The 18,621-nt window shown below is 51.2% G+C and overlaps 1 protein-coding gene across 1 annotated transcript in view; it reads left to right on the top strand.

Moving 5' to 3' along the window:
• The window catches only part of Wdr88 (WD repeat domain 88), a 36,431-nt gene that overhangs the window by 12,007 nt on the left and 5,803 nt on the right, over positions 1-18,621 (top strand). Inside the window, exons 4-9 of the mRNA XM_051161806.1 lie at positions 1,600-1,688; positions 5,031-5,094; positions 9,003-9,141; positions 10,283-10,412; positions 13,500-13,687; positions 16,693-16,775. Of these exons, the coding sequence (XP_051017763.1) occupies positions 1,600-1,688; positions 5,031-5,094; positions 9,003-9,141; positions 10,283-10,412; positions 13,500-13,687; positions 16,693-16,775 (693 nt within the window). The remainder of the gene's footprint in view (positions 1-1,599; positions 1,689-5,030; positions 5,095-9,002; positions 9,142-10,282; positions 10,413-13,499; positions 13,688-16,692; positions 16,776-18,621) is intronic.

Genomic DNA, 18,621 nt, shown 5'->3' on the forward strand with positions numbered 1-18,621 from the left:
CACACACACACACACACACACACACACACACACACACACACACACACACACACACACAGAGAGAGAGAGAGAGAGAGAGAGAGAGAGAGAGAGAGAGAGAGAGAGAGAGAGAGAGAGAGAGAGAGAGAGAGAGAGAGATAACAGACAGACAGAAACAGAGAGAGAGAGAGCAAGCGAGCTGCCTGGAGCCCCTGTCCGTGGCTGCTGTTACTCCTTTTGGCCACATGGTGGCACTACCGAACACACAATCGGCTCAACTACCGGGAATGGGTCCACTAATGCTGGTCTTAGCATGTAGCTCAAAGTCCCATGGGGTTTTTTTTCTGTTTTCCTCTAGAGCAGTGGTTCTCAACCTTGCTAATGCTGCGACCCTTTAACAGAGCTCCTCATGTTCTGGTGACCCACAACGATAAAATTATTTTATTGCTATTTCATAACTGTAGTTTTGCTACTGTGATATAAAAAAAAAAAAAAACAATATCCGTGTTTTCCAATGATCTTTTTTTTTTTCAGTTGAATTGCATGTTTTTTTTCTTTTTTTTTTATTAATTTATTCTTGTTACATCTCAATGTTTATCCCATCCCTTGTATCCTCCCATTCCTCCCCCCCCCCCCTTTTCCCATTATTCCCCTCCCCTATGACTGTTCCTGAGGGGATTACCTCCCCCTATATATTCTCATAGGGTATCAAGTCTCTTTTTGGCTACCTGCTGTCCTTCCTCTGAGTGCCACCAGGTCTCCCCCTCCAGGGGACATGGTCAAATGTGAGGCACCATAGTACGTGAGAAAGTCATATCACACACTCTCCACTCAACTGTGGAGAATATTCTTCCAATGATCTTAGGTGACCCTTGTAAAAGGGTCATTCAGCCCTAAGGGGGGGTCGTGACATTTCTCCTACCCCCCAACCCCCGCCAGGTTGAGAGTCACGACTCTAGAGAACTGCACCAGCCAGGGAGACTAGATCCCAGGTGTTCAGCACTAACCTTTCTCCCCAGCCTAGGACACCAGCCTGAGTGTGCCCTGCCTTGCCCTGCCCTGCCCTGCCCTACCCTACCCTGCCCTGCCCTGCCCTGCCCTACCGAGTTCCACTTTGGAAACTCCCAGATGCCCTTAATCTTCCACCGACCTTAGAAAAGGGACTGCACGTGGCCACATACCTTAGGGGACAGACATCGGGGAATTTAGAATTCACAACAAGCCTGGGGCCACCAGCTTCGTAAAGGCCACTGGTGAGGCGACATCTGGCGATCCACCTGCCTCTGCCTCTCAAGTGCTAGGATTAAAGGCCTGCGCCACCATGCCCGCCTCAGGCATGGGATTATAATAAAACACATTATTGAGGGATAAATTCTGTGAAGCCCCTTTGGCGATCCTGGGTCCACACCTCTTGTCGCCAGGGCCCGTCTGTGACTGGAGCTGTGTGTGTCGGGGGAAGGTTTCCTGAGGATGCTGTGGGTGACAGAGTGTCCCTCGGACACTGCCAAGCCCCAGAGCTTTGCTGTAAGGCAGGCTAGGGACCTGCTGCCGCCCCGACTTCATGACTTGCATACCTAAGCCTTGACTGCTGTCTCTCCTTTCTTCCCCCATTGATTTGAGGACGCTGCGGATGGAACCGTGGTTTGGGATTTTGAGCCACGCCCCAAAGCTCCCGTCTTAGGATGCAGCATCACGGCTGACAACAGAAGGTGACGTCTGGTCTCTTTTACACTGCTTGGGAAAAGTCAGGGTCTGCAGGTCAGCAGGTGGGCCCTACGGGGAAACAACAGGTGTTTGTTTGCTTGTTTAAGCAAATATACAACCACATTTCGCTGTGTGGGCCTCGGTGTTTTAGTGTGCTCTAAGAACCAAGTGGATGTAACAATGTAACAACATTCTGAAATTTTTAATTGCTTAAAATAGAATACTTACTATAGTTAGGAACCGTGAATGAATTTCTGCATTTTTACTTATTTTTTTAAAGATGTATTTATTGCTGGGCGGTGGTGGTGCATGCCTTTAATCTCAGCACTTGGGAGGCAGAGGCAGGCAGATTGCTGTGAGTTCCAGGCCAGCCTGGTCTACAAAAGCAAGTCCATGACAGCCAGCCAAGGTTACACAGAGAAACCTTGTCTGAAAAAAAAACGGAAAAAGAAAAAAAAAAAAAGAGAGAGAGAGAGAGAGAGAGAGAGAGAGATGCATTTATTTATTATGTATACAGTGTTCTGCCTGCAGGCCAGAAGAGGGCACCAGATCTCAGAAGCCATCTCTCCAGCCCCCTGAATTTTTATTTTCTTCCTTCTTTTATTGTTTCTTCTTCTTCTTCTTCTTCTTCTTCTTCTTCTTCTTCTTCTTCTTCTTCTTCTTCTTCTTCCTTTCTTCCTTCCTTCCTCGTCCTCTTCTGCTTCTTTGTTTGAGACAATACCTCACTCTGTAGAACAGCCATGCCCACAACTCACTAGGCAGCCCAGCCTGCCTCCAACTTGCAGCAGTCCCCCTGCCTCAGCTCCTCCAGGTACTGAGATGACAGACACAGGCCATGAACTTTCGCTTGGTTTTCCTCACAGAGTGACTTTTTTTGTGGTCCCACGAAGCCCATGGCAGCCGCAACAGACCTTAGTGATCTAGTCTGGGCCCTTGTCTTAGTCAGGGTCACGTCTGCTGTGACAAAAACGCCACAACCAAAAACCAAGTTGGGGAGTAGGGGGAAGGGCTGATTTGGTTCTCGCTTCCACATTGTAACCCATTGTAGTAAGAAGTCAGGACAGGAACTCAAGTAGGGCAGGAACCCAGAGGCAGGAGCTGATGCAGAGGCCATGGAGGCGGCTGCTTCCTGGCTTGCTCAGCCTGTTCGCTTACAGACACCAGAACTACCAGCCCAGGGATGGCACCGCCCACATCAATCACTGATTAAGAAAATGCCTCATAACCCAACCTTTTTTTTTTTTTTTTTAAGATTTATTTATTATGTATACAGGATTCTGCCTGCATATATGCCTGCAGGCCAGAAGAGGATACCAGATCTCATTACAGGTGGCTGTGAGCCACCATGTGGTTGCTGGGAATTGAACTCAGGACCTTTGGAAGAGCAGCCAGTGCTCTTAACCTCTGAGCCATCTCTCCAGCCCCTATAACCCAATCTTAAGGAGGCATTCTCTCAATTGAGGCTCTTTCTTTTCAGTTAACTCTAGCTTTTGTCGAGTTGACATAAAAATTAACCAGCACACTCCTTATTTTTTTATTAAGATTTATTTATTTATTTTTATTCTATGTGTATGAGTGTTTTGCCTATACTTAAGTGCATGTTCTGTGTGGACCAGAAGAGGGTGCCAGATCCTCTGGCTCTGGATGACTGTGAGCCACCATGTGCATATGAGAACTAAATCTAGATCTTCTGTAAGAGCAGCAGATGCTCTTAACCCCGAGCCACCTCTCCAGGAAACCGGAGAGCATAAGACTGCCCGAGCTGCCTTCTGGGAAAGCTCACGGCTCTGGAGGGCGGAGCAGGCACACGAGGCAAGGGGCTTCAGGCTGCATTGATTTACTTAAGCGCACTCGCACAGGTAGGGGATGGGCCTTTAACAGACAAAAGAATCTGCTTTAAAACGGACTCACTGGAGCCAGGCGGGCGTGGTGGCGCACGCTTTTAATCCCAGCACTTGGGAGGCAGAGGCAGGCAGATCTCTGAGTTCGAGGCCAGCCTGGTCTACAGAGTGAGTTCCAGGACAGTCAGGGCTACACTGAGAAACCCTGTCTTGAAAAACAAACAAACAAACAAACAGCAACAATAAAATGGCTTCACCGGACACATGGCTCAGAAGGAAGCTTGATTCCCAGTAGCCATGTCTGGTGTCTCACAGCCTCCTGTAACCCCAGCTCCAAGGGACTCTGATGCCTCTGGCCTCTGCAGGGACCTGAAGTCACACACACATAACCATATACAGATACACACCTCTGTGTTAAAGTTATTTTTATAAAACGGTGTTTGTTTCTCTTAGCTCACACACCTCCGCATAATTTCTTTCTTCTTTTTCTTTTTCTTTCTTTTTTTGTTTTTGTTTTTCAAGACAGGGTTTCTCTGTGTAGCCTTGGCTGTCTCTGTGAGTTTTATAGGCCAGGCTGGGCACCTGCCTCTGCCTCCCGAGGGCTGGGATTAAAGGAGTGCGCCACCATGCCCAGCACACTTCCACATAATTTTAATCGATAAAAAGAAACGGATTCATTGAGCCAGAGGATGATACAAGTTAAAGGCAGTGTCTAGTTGAAGCTTCTCATGGGGGTTTTTCTTATAACAGACAGAGCTACGTACGTTAGTCAGAGCTGTTGTCACTGGGACAAATCCTGAGACGAACAACTTCAGGGCAGAAAGGCTTGCTCTGGCTCATGATTCTACAGGTGACACGGCTGTTTCTGGCCCATGGTTAGAACATAACGTCATGACAGGACGGTGCCGCGTGGCAACAGCGCTCATTTCTTAGCCGTCCTGAAGGGGAGACCCAGGAATTATGAACAAGGCAGTGACCGGGGTCATCCTTATGAGTTGCAAAGTTCACCTGAAAAGAAAACAGTAAATGACAGAAGATAACGTATATCTATATTTTTCTTGTTTCTATGTTATGTGCACAAGTGTTTTGCCTGCGGTTATGTAAAGGAACCGCATGTGTGGAATGCCTGTGGGGGCTGGAGCTATAGACGCTGGGAGCCACCACGTAGGTGCCGGGAACTGAACCGGGGTCCTCTGGAAGAGCAGCAAGTGCTCGTAACCACTGAGCCATCTCTCCAGGCCCTGAAGTGATCTCTTTATAACCCAAAGTGTAGGAGACTGTTTTCGAGTGTCTGGGGGTAATCAAGACAGCGGTATCAGAGTGGTGCCATTCGTTGGCTACCGTTCTCAGTGAGGACGCACAAGTTGCCAGTGTGGCTCACAGAGAGTCTCTGGAAAGACCAATTGGTCCTAAGTTATAAAAAGGAGGGAGAATCCCCATAGGAACCACAGGCTCTGGTGAGTATCGCTCAGATGCAATGTCTGTTCCATTTTTTTTTTTCCCTAGGCTCGTCGCATCGTCTTATGACAAAACCGTGAGAGTGTGGAACGTTGAGACAGGTCAGCTTTTGGTACGTATGCCCTGCCCCAGTCAGGGTGTCACAGTGCAAGACTATGACTGGGGCTTAGGGGGCTTTGGGCTGGACCTGGGATTTGGGGACAATGACAGAAGCCCCAGGTCAAGTGCTGTTCTCAGACCCACAGGAAGAAGCCAAGAGTGAGTTGGGCATGGCGCCCCAGGTTCCCCTTCGAGCCACTTGGACTTGGGACTTGATGAGGCAGGAAGTAGGGCCGAGGCCACAGAGCAAAGGCTGTGTGGCCGGTGAGCCAAAGCTTTTTAGGCCTTTCCCAATCCTTGTCTCTGCCCTGGGATTCCTTCCTTCTGTGGTTACCAAGTCTGGGCGGTCTCAGCTCAGCTCAGAGGTCCTCTGTCACCCCCTGTCCCAACCCTTGCTACTCCCACCTGACTTCTGTGCTGCTCTCTCTTAGCGAGTCTTTGCCACCTCCCTCTCTCTTCCCTTCCTTAAGGACAGCCTTTCTAGCCGGGCGTGGTGGCGCTCGCCTTTAATCCCAGCAGTCAGGAGGCAGAGGCAGGTGGATCGCTGTGAGTTCGAGGCCAGCCTGGTCTACAGAGTGAGATCCTGTCTCCAAAAACACAAAACAACAACAAAACCGAACGCACGCCTTTCTAAGTCGGTCCGGTGGAGGAACACACCTATAACCCCAGTGCTTGGGAAGGCGGAAGCAGGAGGTGCTCGTTTTCAAAGCTAGTCTGGGTTATGTAGCGAAATCCTCTCTTTCTCTCTCTCTAAAACAAAATAAAAAAAAAAAAAAGAAAGAAAGAAAGAAAGAGAAAAGGAAAAGGAGACTGGAGAGAAGGTTCAGCAAATTGGAGCACTCGTTGCTCTTGCAGAGGGCAGAGGACCTAGATTTGGTTCCCAGCCCCAGGAGATCGGGCGCCCTCTTCTGGCCTCCACAGGCATTGCATGCACATGGTACACACACATACACGCATACATACATACATACATACATACATACATACATACATACATACATGCTAATCCCTGGTACACATAAAATAAATAAATCCTCCTAAAAGAAGGAGGCGAAGCAACACCCCCGAATAGCCGACCTTTCTCTTTAGTGCAGAAGCCAGTACACTCACTGTAAACGTTTTCACAGGTTAACATATTGCTGTCTTTTCCTGTTTACCTTTGCTTCTGTTCTGTGCTGTCTTGCCTTGCTCTGAAGCCCAGGCTAGCCTGGAACCCACGGTCTTTCTGCCTCAGCCTCCCAGGGGCCAGCCTTACCGCGTGCACCCACCACAGCTGACTTTTTGTCACTTTGCTACTCAGTGTGCAGGACTTCACAGCACAGATGGGCGAGGCCCTGCCTCACTGCCCCCGGAATAAGGGCTGTTTTATGTGTTGTCTGTGTGTGTCTACCTGTGCGCACAGGCTGTGGCGTGTATATGGAAGGCAGGGGATAGGGGGTGGAAGTCAGTTCTCTCCTTCCACAGTGTGGGTTCTGAGAATCGAATTCAAGTTTTTCAGTGTATAAAGCTTTCTAGCCGGGCATGGTGGTGCACGCCTTTAATCCCAGCACTTGGGAGACAGAGACAGGTGGATTGCTGTGAGTTTGAGGCCAGCCTGGTCTATAAAGTGGGTCCAGGTCAGCCAGGGCTACACACAGAGAAACCCTGTCTCAAAAAACCAAAAACAAAAAAAAAATGCTTTACCCCCTGAGATATTGCACCTGCCCAGCTGACGTAGCTAATGCTAAGGGGAGATCTTATATGTTTACTACTGTTGTTGTTTTAAAATTCCTGTCTCATCTGGGCGTGGTGGCGCACGCCTTTAATCCCAGCACTCTGGAGGCAGAGGCAGGTGGATCGCTGTGAGTTCGAGGCCAGCCTGGTCTACAAAGTGGGTCCAGGTCAGCCAGGGCTGTTACAAAGAGAAAGCCTGTCTCGAAAAACAAAACAAAACAAAACAAAAAACAAAAGAAAAACAAAACAAAGAAAAAATTCTGTCTCTGTCTCATCTGTGTGTGTGTGTATGCGTGTGAGTGTGCCTATGTGTACATGTGTGCATGTGACCGTATGTATATGCATGTATGTGTGTGCATATGCATGCCAAGCTGCACTCTTGCAGTCAGGGTTGGTTGAGCTCTCTCTCTCTCTCTCTCTCTCTCTCTCTCTTTCTTCCAGGGATCCTTTACATGCATTATGGGGGCATCAAGCTCTGGTCCTCAGTTTTCATGGCACATACCTTACGTACCGAGCCATCTCCCTAGCTCTGCACCTATCCACGCACACAATTATGATTGGTTGATTGGTTTTATGTGTAGGCATGTGCGAGTGCAGGTACCCCTGAAGGCCACAGGAAGATGCCATATCCCCTGGAGCTAGAGTGATAGAGGGTTACGAGCTGCTTGATATGGGTGCTGGAAACTGAACCCCACGAGCAGCGGGTGTGTTTACCCATCTCCATAGTCCTACACACACACACACACACACACACAGAGAGAGAGAGAGAGAGAGAGAGAGAGAGAGAGAGAGAGAGAGAGAGAGAGAGAGAGAGAGAGGTTTTGCTATCTCTTCAGTGTATACAGCTAGGTCTCATTGCTAAGGTAAGCTGTGTAGAAAATACAAAGCTGAAATCTATCCAGAAAGCTGTGCCTGGGCATTCAAGGAGGAGCCGCTGCCTCCCACCCTCACATGCCAGGTGTCATACACCTAAAAGAATTAGCCAATGTGGCAGGTAAACAGTGGCACTGCCATGGATTTTTTTTCCCCATGATTTTGAACATTTTTTTTTCCCAAATCTTTTTTCTGTTGTAATTTTCCCACTGTTGTCCCCGGCCAGTGTTTCTATGTCAAGTGTCTTCCTTTTTCTTTTTCTTTTTCATTTTTTAATCCTTTAATTTGTTTACTTTTGTTGCACAAGCCACTCTTGACCGTGGCCAGCATTAGGGGCGAATGAGAGCTGCTTGACAAATGGCTCCAAAACTTGGTTGCCCTAAACAACCAACATTTTAATTTATTTAATCTTTTTACACATTTTTTATTGAAAAATAAAATCATTCATATTACATCTCAATTGCTATCCCATCCCGTGCATCCTCCCATTCCTCCCTCCCTCCCGCTTTCACCCCATTCCCCTTCCCTATGACTGTGACTGAGGGGCACCTCCTCCCCCTGAGTATGATGCTAGGGTATCAAGTCTCTTCTTGGTAGTCTGCTATCCTTCCTCCGAGTGCCATTGGGCCTCCCCATCAAGGGGACATAGCCAAATATGGGGCACCAGAGATCGTGTGAAAGTCAGCAGCCAACATTTTATTTAGGGTGTTTCTGGCTCCGGTCTCTCCTTAAGTCACGGTGACAATGTCATCTGGAGCTACAGTTGCGTTAGGGCCTCCCACTGGGGCGGAAGGATCTCCTTCCAAGACGTGCTCACCCCCACGGTTGTTGGCAGTAGGCTTCTTCTGTTCATATCCTTGTGGGTCCCCAGGGTCACGCGGAGCTATGTGTGTGTCTTTAGGACAAAATGGTTAACTCTCATGGCTCATGCGATCCAAGAAAAAACAAATCCCCGCCCCCACCCCCACCCCCGCCCCGACTTCCTTCCTCCCTCCCCTCCCCTCCCTTTTGCTTCCCCTCCCCTTCTCCGAACCTTCACTGTCTCTTTTGAGATAGGATCTCATTTGTAGCCCAGGTTGGCTTTGAACTTGCCACCCTCCTGCGTCAGCCTCCTAAGTGCTGGGATTACCCATGCGCTCCAGCACACCCAGCTTCAGTGCAGTGCCACATGGTCCCTTCTGCCCCACCCGATCCATCAGAAGCGAGCTCTGGGTGTGGCCGCCCTGAGTAAGGCGGCAGCTAGGCTCAGTGTGTTGGAAGAAATCCGAGGGAACATCTAGAACCGGGGACTGCTGAGCAGAGACGCTGTCCTCTCTGGGCCCTGCCTTATTCCAGTGGAAAGTCAGGCACGATACCTTCGTAGTGTGCTGCAAATTCTCTCCGGATGGGAAGTACGTGCTGGCGGCCTTGGACGTAGATCGCGGGATCTGCCTAATGGATCCAGAAAACATCACCACCGTGATCCACATCAAAGGTGAGGCTGCCAGGCTCACCACGAAGAGCAGCAGGGCCTTACCACTCCATCAGCAGGCACCTCCATCTGGTTCCTATGGTGAAGCTGCCAGGGTCAGGACCACATCGTGAGCCCCGCACGTGCTCTGGCATGCCAGCAGTCGCAGCACGTGGACGGTGGAGGCAGGATTTCTCCACGTTATTCCTCATACCTATATGGTGACTTTGCAGTTATCACAAAGTGAAAATTATATTTTTAAAAAAACTCTTCATTGTTTAAACACACACGCACGTGCACACACGTCAATATGTAAATACTTCTAGGAATTATTTATGTATTGAGGGGATAGAATCCAAGGCTTTGGGGAGGCTGAAGAGATGGCTCAGTGGAACACACTGACTGCTCTTCCAAAGGACCCGGGTTCAATTCCCACCACCCACATGGCAGCTCACAACTCTCTGTAACTCCAAGATTTGACACCCTCGCACTCACAGATATACATGCAGGCAAAACACCCATGTACATAAAAAAAAAAAAAAAAAAAGAATACAGGGCTTTGCAGGTGCTAGGCAGACGCTCTACCCATGAGCCACACCCCAGCCCCTCATTGGGGGATTCTAGGCAGGTGCTCTACCACTGAGCTACACCCTAGCCCCCTCACTGAGGGATTCTAGGCAAGGGCTCTACCACTGAGCCACACCCCAGCCCCTCACTGGGGGATTCTAGGCAGGGGCTCTACCACTGAGCCACACCCCAGCCCCTCACGGGGGGGATTCTAGGCAGGGGCTCTACCACTGAGCCACACTCCAGCCCCTCACTGGGGGATTCTAGGCAGGGGCTCTACCCCTGAGCCACACCCTAGCCCCTCATTGGGGGATTCTAGGCAGGTGCTCTACCACTGAGCCACATCCCAACCCCTCACTGGAGGATTCTAGGCAAGGGCTCCACCACTGAGCCACACCCCATCCCCTCACTGGGGGATTCTAGGCAGGGGCTCTACCACTGAGCCACACCCCTAGCCCCTCACTGGGGGATTCTAGGCAGGGGCTCTACCACTGAGCCACCTAGCCCCTCACTGGGGGATTCTAGGCAGGGGCTCTACCTCTGAGCTACACCCATGAGTCTTCCCCTTGAGGTCACCTGTCACTGTGCTTGTGTGTAGATCATCATAAAAGGTCCATCACATCATGCTGCTTTGACCCTGACAGCCAAAAGGTGGCTTCTGTGTCGATGGACAAGTGTATCAAGATCTGGGATATCACATCCCAAGCCACGCTGTTTACCATACCCAAGTGAGAAGGGTTCCCAGGGAGGGGATGGGGATGGGGATGGGTTTTGGTGTGGGCGGCAGCATCCTGCAGCAGGAAGGTGGGAGAGGTGTCTCTCTCCATTCCCTCCTGTATTGCACATACAGGCCAGTGTTCCAGTGGAGGCATCTCCGGGATGTCCCAGGAGGCCAGAGAGAAGCCAGCAGATAGGGTGGGCTAGCCAGGGTTTCAGATGCATTTGTTTCAGGGTGAATTCTTACCAGCAAACAGGTCCAGAGCCTCCATAAAAATATATGAAGCTCAGGGCTGGAGAGACGGCTTAGCGGTTAAGAGCACTGGCTGCTTTTCCAGAGGTCCTGAGTTCAATTCCCAGCAACCACATGGTGGCTCACAACCATCTATAATGTGATCTGGTGCCCTCTTCTGGTGCACAGGTGTACATGCAGGGCAGGGCACTGTGTACATAATAAATAAATCTTTAAAAAAAAAAAAAAAAGCTCAGGGTCAGGAGTGGTTGTGCACGCCTTTAATCTCAGTGCTTAAGAGCACAGAGGCAGGGGAATCTCTGTGAGCCAGAGCTGCATGTTGAGACACCACCCCCATGACCCCCACCACCCCACTACCCGCCCAACCCCCCCACTCCCCATCTCAAAACAGCAGCAACAAAGAATTGAAGTTCAGCTAGGCATGGCCACACATACCTGTAAGGGTGGGGAGGCAGAGAACAGAGAGGTCAAGGCCAGTCTAGGCAACATAGTGAGACGCTTGTCTTAAAAAAAAAAAAAAAAAAAAAAAGGCCAGGTGGATCGCTGTGAGTTCGAGGCCAGCGTGGTCTACAAAGCGAGTCCAGGATAGCCAGGGATACACAGAGAAGCCCTGTCTCAAAGGGGGGGGGGGGAGGAAAAAAAAAGACTGTAGAATGGGAAGCTCTCAAGATCCAGGTGACCCTTGCTGGCGGCCAGCGGCCACTGTCTTATGTGTGAGTCCTCTGCTAGTGTCAAGATCACAAACTGTGTCCACACCTGTCACCCTGACTGGCCCTCTCAGGTCCTCTCTCCAGGGCTAGCAGCCCAGGAGCATGGACCTCTGGTTTCTCTCCTTTCGAAATGAGCGGAGATGCAATTGGATGAGATGACAGGAAGACGGTTGTTAGTGCGTGCTGCATCACGTGGTGTGAGGTTTAGGGGGACACTGAGGTAGGAGGCTGTGCACCCTCCCCTACTTTCCACTGCCCCTTAGAGCCGCTCTGTGCAGGCACTGAGGAGCCGAGGCAGGCAGAGGCTGCAGAGTACAGGCTGTGGGCAGAAGCCCTGATCCAACCCTATGGTGACGGCAGCGGGCAGTTTAAAGTCAGTTGAAATGTGTGCCAGGGAAGGTAGCTTTTTAGCAAGCAAGTGGAGAGGCAGACCTCTCAGACCGTCAGCCCCTGGGCTGGGCTTCCAGGAATATGACCTCTGGGGTCACGCAAGAGATCACGATCCATCTCTGGTCCTATGGACGTTCAGTGTCCCTTCCTAGCAGTTACAACCTCGCTCCCGTCTGTCACCGATCTGTCACACCCATTTCAAATAAGCTTAGAGGCCGGTGAGACGGCACAGCCACTGGAGGCGCTGGCTGCTGAGACCAGTCACCTGAGTTCAGTCCCCAGGACCCACATGGTAGAAGGAGACAGCCAATTCCTGCCAGTTGAACTCTGATCAGCCGCATTCATTGTATTTTACACACACACACACACACAGGTACGCCAAATAATAAATGTAGAAAAAAAGGAAAACACCAAAAATGAGCCAAGTAGTTTGAGCAAGATGACATTTTCATTATTTATGATGAAATGCACGCAACATAAACTTTGGTCACATTTTTTTTTTTTTTTTTTTTTTTTTTTTAGTGCACAGTTCACTGAATTCATGACATCCGCAGCATTTTGCAACCTTTGCTATCTATTTCCAAAATGCTTCACCACGCCAAAGGGAAAAGCGCATCCATTAAGCAATGACTTCCCGCCCCTACAGCCCCTGGGAGCCCTGACTCCACGCTCGGCCTCTGTGCGTGTGCCGACTTTGGATATTTATATAAATGAAATCATGCTTGTCCTCAAGTGACTGCCGCCTTCCATTGAGGAGCCTGAAGAATCATCCCTGTTGTAGGGCATAGCATGACTTCGTTTCTTTTTGTAACTGCATAGTGTACTCTATTACACACAGACACACAGACACAGACAGACAGACAGACAGACAGACAGACAGACAGACAGACCATGTTTGGCTTATTAGCCTGTTGGTAGACACTTGATCTGTTGTTACATATCTGTCTGAGTCTCTGCCTTCAGTTCTTCCGGTAAATAACTTGAGAGTGGAAATGGTGGGTCATAGGGCAGTACTGTGTTCATGCTCAGCTGTTTTCATTTTAAGAAAGTTACGTGCTATTTTATGTGTATGGGTGTATGTGAGTGCACTCCATGTGTACGGTTCCTGTGGAGGCCTCTTCTGGGCTGCCGAAGAGGGTGTCGCATCCTGTGGAACTGGAGTTACAGACAGTAGTGAGCTGTTAGCTCCGTCACCAGAAATTTCAAGAGAAGGGATATCTGCCTTTGCGTGTATCCTTCCTCCATGCTGGCTTCCGGTCTGTTGTCCTGAGTCCCCTGTGTGCATTATTCCTGTTTACTTAGAAAAAGACTCTTGAGCCGATCTTTAAAACAAACAAGCAAACAAACGTTTTTGTTGTTATTGTTTTGTTTTTTGAGACAGGGTTTCTCTGTGTAGCCTTGGCTGTCATGGACTCACTTTGTATACCAGGCTGGCCTCGAACTCACAGCGATCTGCCTGCCTCTGCCTCCCGAGTGCTGGGATTAAAGGTGTGCGCCACCACGCCCGGCTGCTTCTTTTATTTTAAGCCTGGTCTCACTGTGTTGTCCCAGGCTGGCCTCGAACTCACTACGTAGTGAGGCTCAGTCTGGGCAACTGCAGCTGGACCATGGCATATAGCAATCAGAGGATCTCTACTCCCCCGTGGGAGGTGGCGTCCCCTCTCCACCCAGGGCCCTGTCAGCAGTGCCCTCCGGGCTCCCTGGAGTGGAATCGTGTGCAAGCATGCACCCCGCCCGTGTTTCAGGGCACACACCAATGCCATCTCAGACTGCTGCTTCACCTTCAGCGGCCACTTTCTGTGTACCTGCTCCTGGGATAAAAACATAAAGATATGGAATGTCCACACGGGGGAGTTTCGAAGCCGCGGAGCCTGTGCGACGCTGATGAAGGGCCACGAGGGCTGCGTGAGTTCCTGCTGCATTTCCAGAGACAGTGAGTGACCAGCATGCACAGGGGCCCCTTCCCCTCCCCTCCTCTCCCTCCCCTCCTCTCCCTCCCCTCCTCTCCCCTCCCTTCCCCTCCCCTCCCTTCCTTTACCTTCCCCTCCCCTCCTCTCCCCTCCCCTCCTTTCCTTTACCTTCCCCTCCTCTCCCCTCCTTTCTCCTCCCTTCCCCTCCCCTCCTTTCACCTCCCCTCCTTTCCCTTCTTCTCCCCTCCCCTCCTCTCCCTTCCCCTCCTCTCCCCTCCCCTCCCCTCCTCTCCCTTCCCCTCCCCTCCTCTCCCTTTCCTCCTCTCCCCTCCTCTCCCCTCCTCTCCCCTCCCCTCCCTTTCCTCCTCTCCCCTCCCCTCCCTCCTCTCTCTCCCCTCTCCTCCCCCTCCCTCCCCGCCTCTCTCTCCCCTCCCCTCCTTTCCCCTCTTCCCCCTCCCCTCCTTTTCCCTCCTCTCCCCTCCCCTTCCCCTCCCTTCCCCTCCCCTCCCCTCCCCTCCCCTTTCTTTGTGGGTAGCATCCTGAGTGTTGGGATCACAAACGTGTGCCAACATGAAGCCAGATTCACTCTCATTTACCAAACTAATGCTGGAGGAGAGCCTTTGTGTGGATTTCCCTAGGTACAGAAAGGAGGTGATTCCCTGTGATTGTAGCAGGGAGGGTGCTGTCCTCCAACCCCCTTCGCCCCAAGCCAATAAAGGAATTCGCAGACACACGCTTTCCAGTGGCAGGAACCCCATCTCAATGTAAAACATTGTTCAGATCGCCTTAAAATGGTATTTCTCAAAGTGTGCTCTTTAAAACCATTTGCTTGTTGAAGTGCAGTTTTCTTAGTCTCACACGAGACCAACAGAATTTGGATCTTTGGCGGGGGCTGCAGGATTCTGCATTTTAATAAGTTCCACTAGGATCCTATAACTTACAAGAACCTCCGCCTCCGTAAAGGAAGCACTTTCCAACATCTGCAGTTCTGTAAAGTTTTAATCCTGAAGGATGCTTAAGCACGCCTTCCCACTGCGTGCGCGTGGTCTTGCACACCGAAGCCAGTGGTCCTGCCTCACCCACAGCCTTGGGATTCTCCCTTCCAGGAGGCAAGGGCGGGCTCGTGTGTTTTCCACCCAGCCTGGCTCTGGCCACTGGCCTTCCTCAAGGAAAAGTGAATTTCTGCCGGGTGATGTCAGCACCGAGTCCCAGGGAAGGCTCCCATTGGCTCTGCTCGGAACACACGCCCATCTCTGAGCCAGTCACGGAGCAGTGGATGAAAGGCTCTAGTAGGCCCAGGATTGGGGCGACTTTCTGCCTTCAGAGTTAGAGGTGAGGGTTAGTACCCTCTAAGCCAGAGGTACTGAGAACAAGAGGGAAGTTGGGATGCTGCCGCCAAGCAAAGTGATGTGGAGGAGAAGAGAGCCAATGGCAGGAAGCCATCGTCAGACATGAAGGTGCACCTAGGGACCGTTGAGGGAAGTAGCTCTTCAGAAGCCAAATATATGCATACACACGCACTGACACACACAAAAACACACACACCGCTCTGCAGAGAAGTGGGCTTGCCTTGTGTACGTGTAGGAGACTCAGGTCCCCCAGCCATTACACCCGTGATCAGTGCGTGTTTTAAGAACCACCAAGGGCTTTCTGAACACCCTCCTGCTCCAGAAGCACACTCTATCATTTTTATTTATGTATTTGTGAGTGTGATGGTGCACGCGGAGGCAGGTGGATCTTTTGTGAGTTTGGGGCCAGCCCGGCCAACTCAGGTTATAACAGTGAGGCGTGCTTCCTAAGAACAAAACACCCTGTTGGGTGATATACTTAGTGTCACTCTGTGTATGTGTCCGTACACACACACACACACACACACACACACACACACACACACACACACACACACACGGAGGCCAGGGATATCAGATCCCTGGAGCTGGAGTTGCAGGCAGTTACGCACTGCCTGACATGAATGCAGAGAACTGAACCCAGGTCCTCTGCAGGCTCCCTGGTGCTTGCTTGCTTGCTTTTTCCCCCACTTGGGTTTTGCATTGTTTTTTTGTTTGTTTTGGTTTTGGTCTTGGTTTTTTGAGACAGGGTTTCTCTGTATAGCCTTGGCTATCCTGGACTCCCTTTGTAGACTAGGCTGGCCTCGAACTCAGGTCGATCCACCTGCCTCTGCCTCCCAAGTGCTGGGATTAAAGGCGTGCACCACCACGCTCGGCAACACTTGCATTGTTTTTTTTTTTTTTTTTTTTTTTTTGGTTCTTTTCAAGACAGGGTTTCTCTGTGTAGCCTTGGCTGTCCTGGACTAACTTTGTAGACCAGGCTGGCCTCGAACTCTCAGCGATCTGCCTGCCTCTGCCTCCCTAGTGCTGGGATTAAAGGCATGCGCCACCACCACCACCCAGCCCCTCTTGCATTGTTTTAAACAGAGGCCTTGGGGCAATTGAGACAGCCCAGTGTGTAGAGATGCATATTGCTAAGTCTGATGACCTGAGTTCAATCCCTGGTGTGTCCACATGGAAGAGAGAATGGATACTCAAAAACTGTCCTTTTACACACACACACACACACACACACACACACACACACACACACACACGTGCACAATACAAGGCCCGCTCTGTAGCCCAGGTTAGCCCCAGACTTATGACCTCGCTGCCTCCATCCCCCAGTACTGGGATTACAAAGCACTCAGCACCATGTCTGATGGGAGCACAGACTGGCAGGGCCTTGACACCCCCCCCCCCCCGGCACCTCTCTTGGGAGCAGTGCGGCTCAGTAGGTGGTGATATGTTGACGTCATAGCTGTATGGAGCATAACTGCCCTGAGTAACACAGGAATGGAAATAGCTGACCGGGCGTCTCGGAGCCACACCACCAGGGGGTCCCAGTGTCTTCAGCATAAGCCCTGGCAGTGCCTTACAGATGCCAGCTCAGCCTGCTTCAGCCTTACCACAAAGGGGAGGGAGCACTTGACAGAGGGGGAGAGCTCTGCACCCACTCCCCCCCCTTTGTATTTCAGGCTCCTATCTCATTTCCGGTGGGTTTGACAAGACTGTGGGTATTTGGGACGTAGGCGATGGCTACCAGAAGTTGTCACTGAAGGTACAAGTGCCTGCACAACATAATGAATCTAACTTTGTGTGTCGGGTTGGGGCGGGGGGTGGGGTGGGATGGGCTGGTTAAGATCTTGCTATGTAGCCCAGGTTAGCCTCAAACTGCTATGTAGCCCAGGTTAGCCTCAAACTCATGATCTTTCTGTTTCAGCCCCCTTAGAGCTGAGACCATGGGTGTGGTCTGCCACACCTGGTGGCTTGGCATCTGAAAATGAGGCCAAGACAAGTGAGTCTGGCCTAGATGCCTCCTAAGGGTACCGACACCTCTGTGGGGGAAAGACAAAAACATCAGTAAATGAACCAACAGCAGTGATGACAAGGAGAGAAATTAATATGGTGATGATGTGACAGAAAGAGGCTTAGGGACTGACCCACGGTGGGTAGGCGGTGTGCCGGGCGGCATGCTACCTAGAGGGGGCACGCGATCTGAAATCTCCACGGCAGTGAGAGACTTGACAAGCCAGGACCTCAGGGAAAGGCACGCTAGAGAGATGAAACAGCAAAGCCCAGAGCTAGGGAAGAGTCCAAGAAGAGCAGAGTCTGATGCCATCCTGGGCCCTTGCCCAGCCGCAGGCCTGCTGCCACCAGCAGAGGAGGCCTGCATCCGAGGGTCTCTGTGGTTAGCAGGGTATTAGCCAGCGTGGCAAGAATCTAGGGCTGGGGGTGGGGTGGGGGCGCCGGAGAGATGGCTCAGCGGTTAAGAGCACTGGCTGCTCTTCCTGAGGTCCTGAGTTCAAGTCCCAGCAACCACATGGTGGCTCCCAACCATCTAGAATGTGATATGACGCCCTCTTCTGGCCTGCAGGTGTACATGTAGGCAGAGCACTGTATACATAATAATAAAATACATCTTTAAAAAAAGAATCTAGGGCTGGAGACCAAGTGCTCGGTAAGGGTTGCCTTTGGCGCTCAGTGTTTACACCCGTGACTTCCAGCCTCTGAGCCCTCATGGACCAGCTCCCCCAACCCGTGCCCCGCCACCCCCCATCGTCCACACCTTCTCAAGTGGCACATGTTCATACCACCCGCTACCCCTGACCCCCCCACTGCCAAGGCTGGTCTGTCTAAGCTGAGTTCTTCCTGAGATGCCAAGACAGAGGGAGTTTCCACGTCAGCGAACGGCTTCACGCTGAACGCTGACCCCACAGCGCTTAAAAATCCCCCTGTCCCCTAACAGGATTGTTCTAGACCCACCTCTCTGCTGTCTTTCTCTTCTCCCTCCGTTGCGTGGAGAATGAAAAGATAAGCCTTTTGTTCTGAACGTCACCGTCGTGTCCACGCGCTGCGCCTGTGGAGACACAGGGGCACAGTGAGCCCGTGGAAGTCGGAGGACGTGCCTGTGGCTGTGGCTGTGGGTTTCGCGCCTTCCACTTTTGTGCCGGTTCTAGGGATCGAACTCAGGTCTCCAGGCTTGAGCGATGAGTGCTTTGCCCGCTAAGCCCGACTCGCCCTAGCCTTCCACTAAGCACTGCGACCCACGGAGCTTCTTCCCCGTGACCCTGGTCGCTTGCCACACTTCCCATAAGTGAAATGGCAGAGACGGTAAAGATGCTGAGGTGGAGCCCTAAGTCATAAATGGTGCCCGCCTCCTCAGGATAACGTAGCTTAAGCTGCTGTGGATGACTCTGTAGTCCCTTGAGGCCTAAAGACCCTCCCTGGGTAGAGCCTCCCAGAGGTGTTTTCTAGAGCAACAGGTGCAAGCGAATACCTGGGGCCGTAGCTGGGGTGTGGTGATGCGGGCCTTTAATCCCAGCATTTAAGAGGCAGAGGCAGGTGGATCTCTTGAGTTCGAGGCCAGCCTGGTCTACAAAGTAAATCCAGGACAGTCAAGGCTA

Source organism: Acomys russatus, chromosome 19 (genome assembly GCF_903995435.1).
Source record: "Acomys russatus chromosome 19, mAcoRus1.1, whole genome shotgun sequence".
NCBI lineage: Eukaryota > Metazoa > Chordata > Mammalia > Rodentia > Muridae > Acomys > Acomys russatus.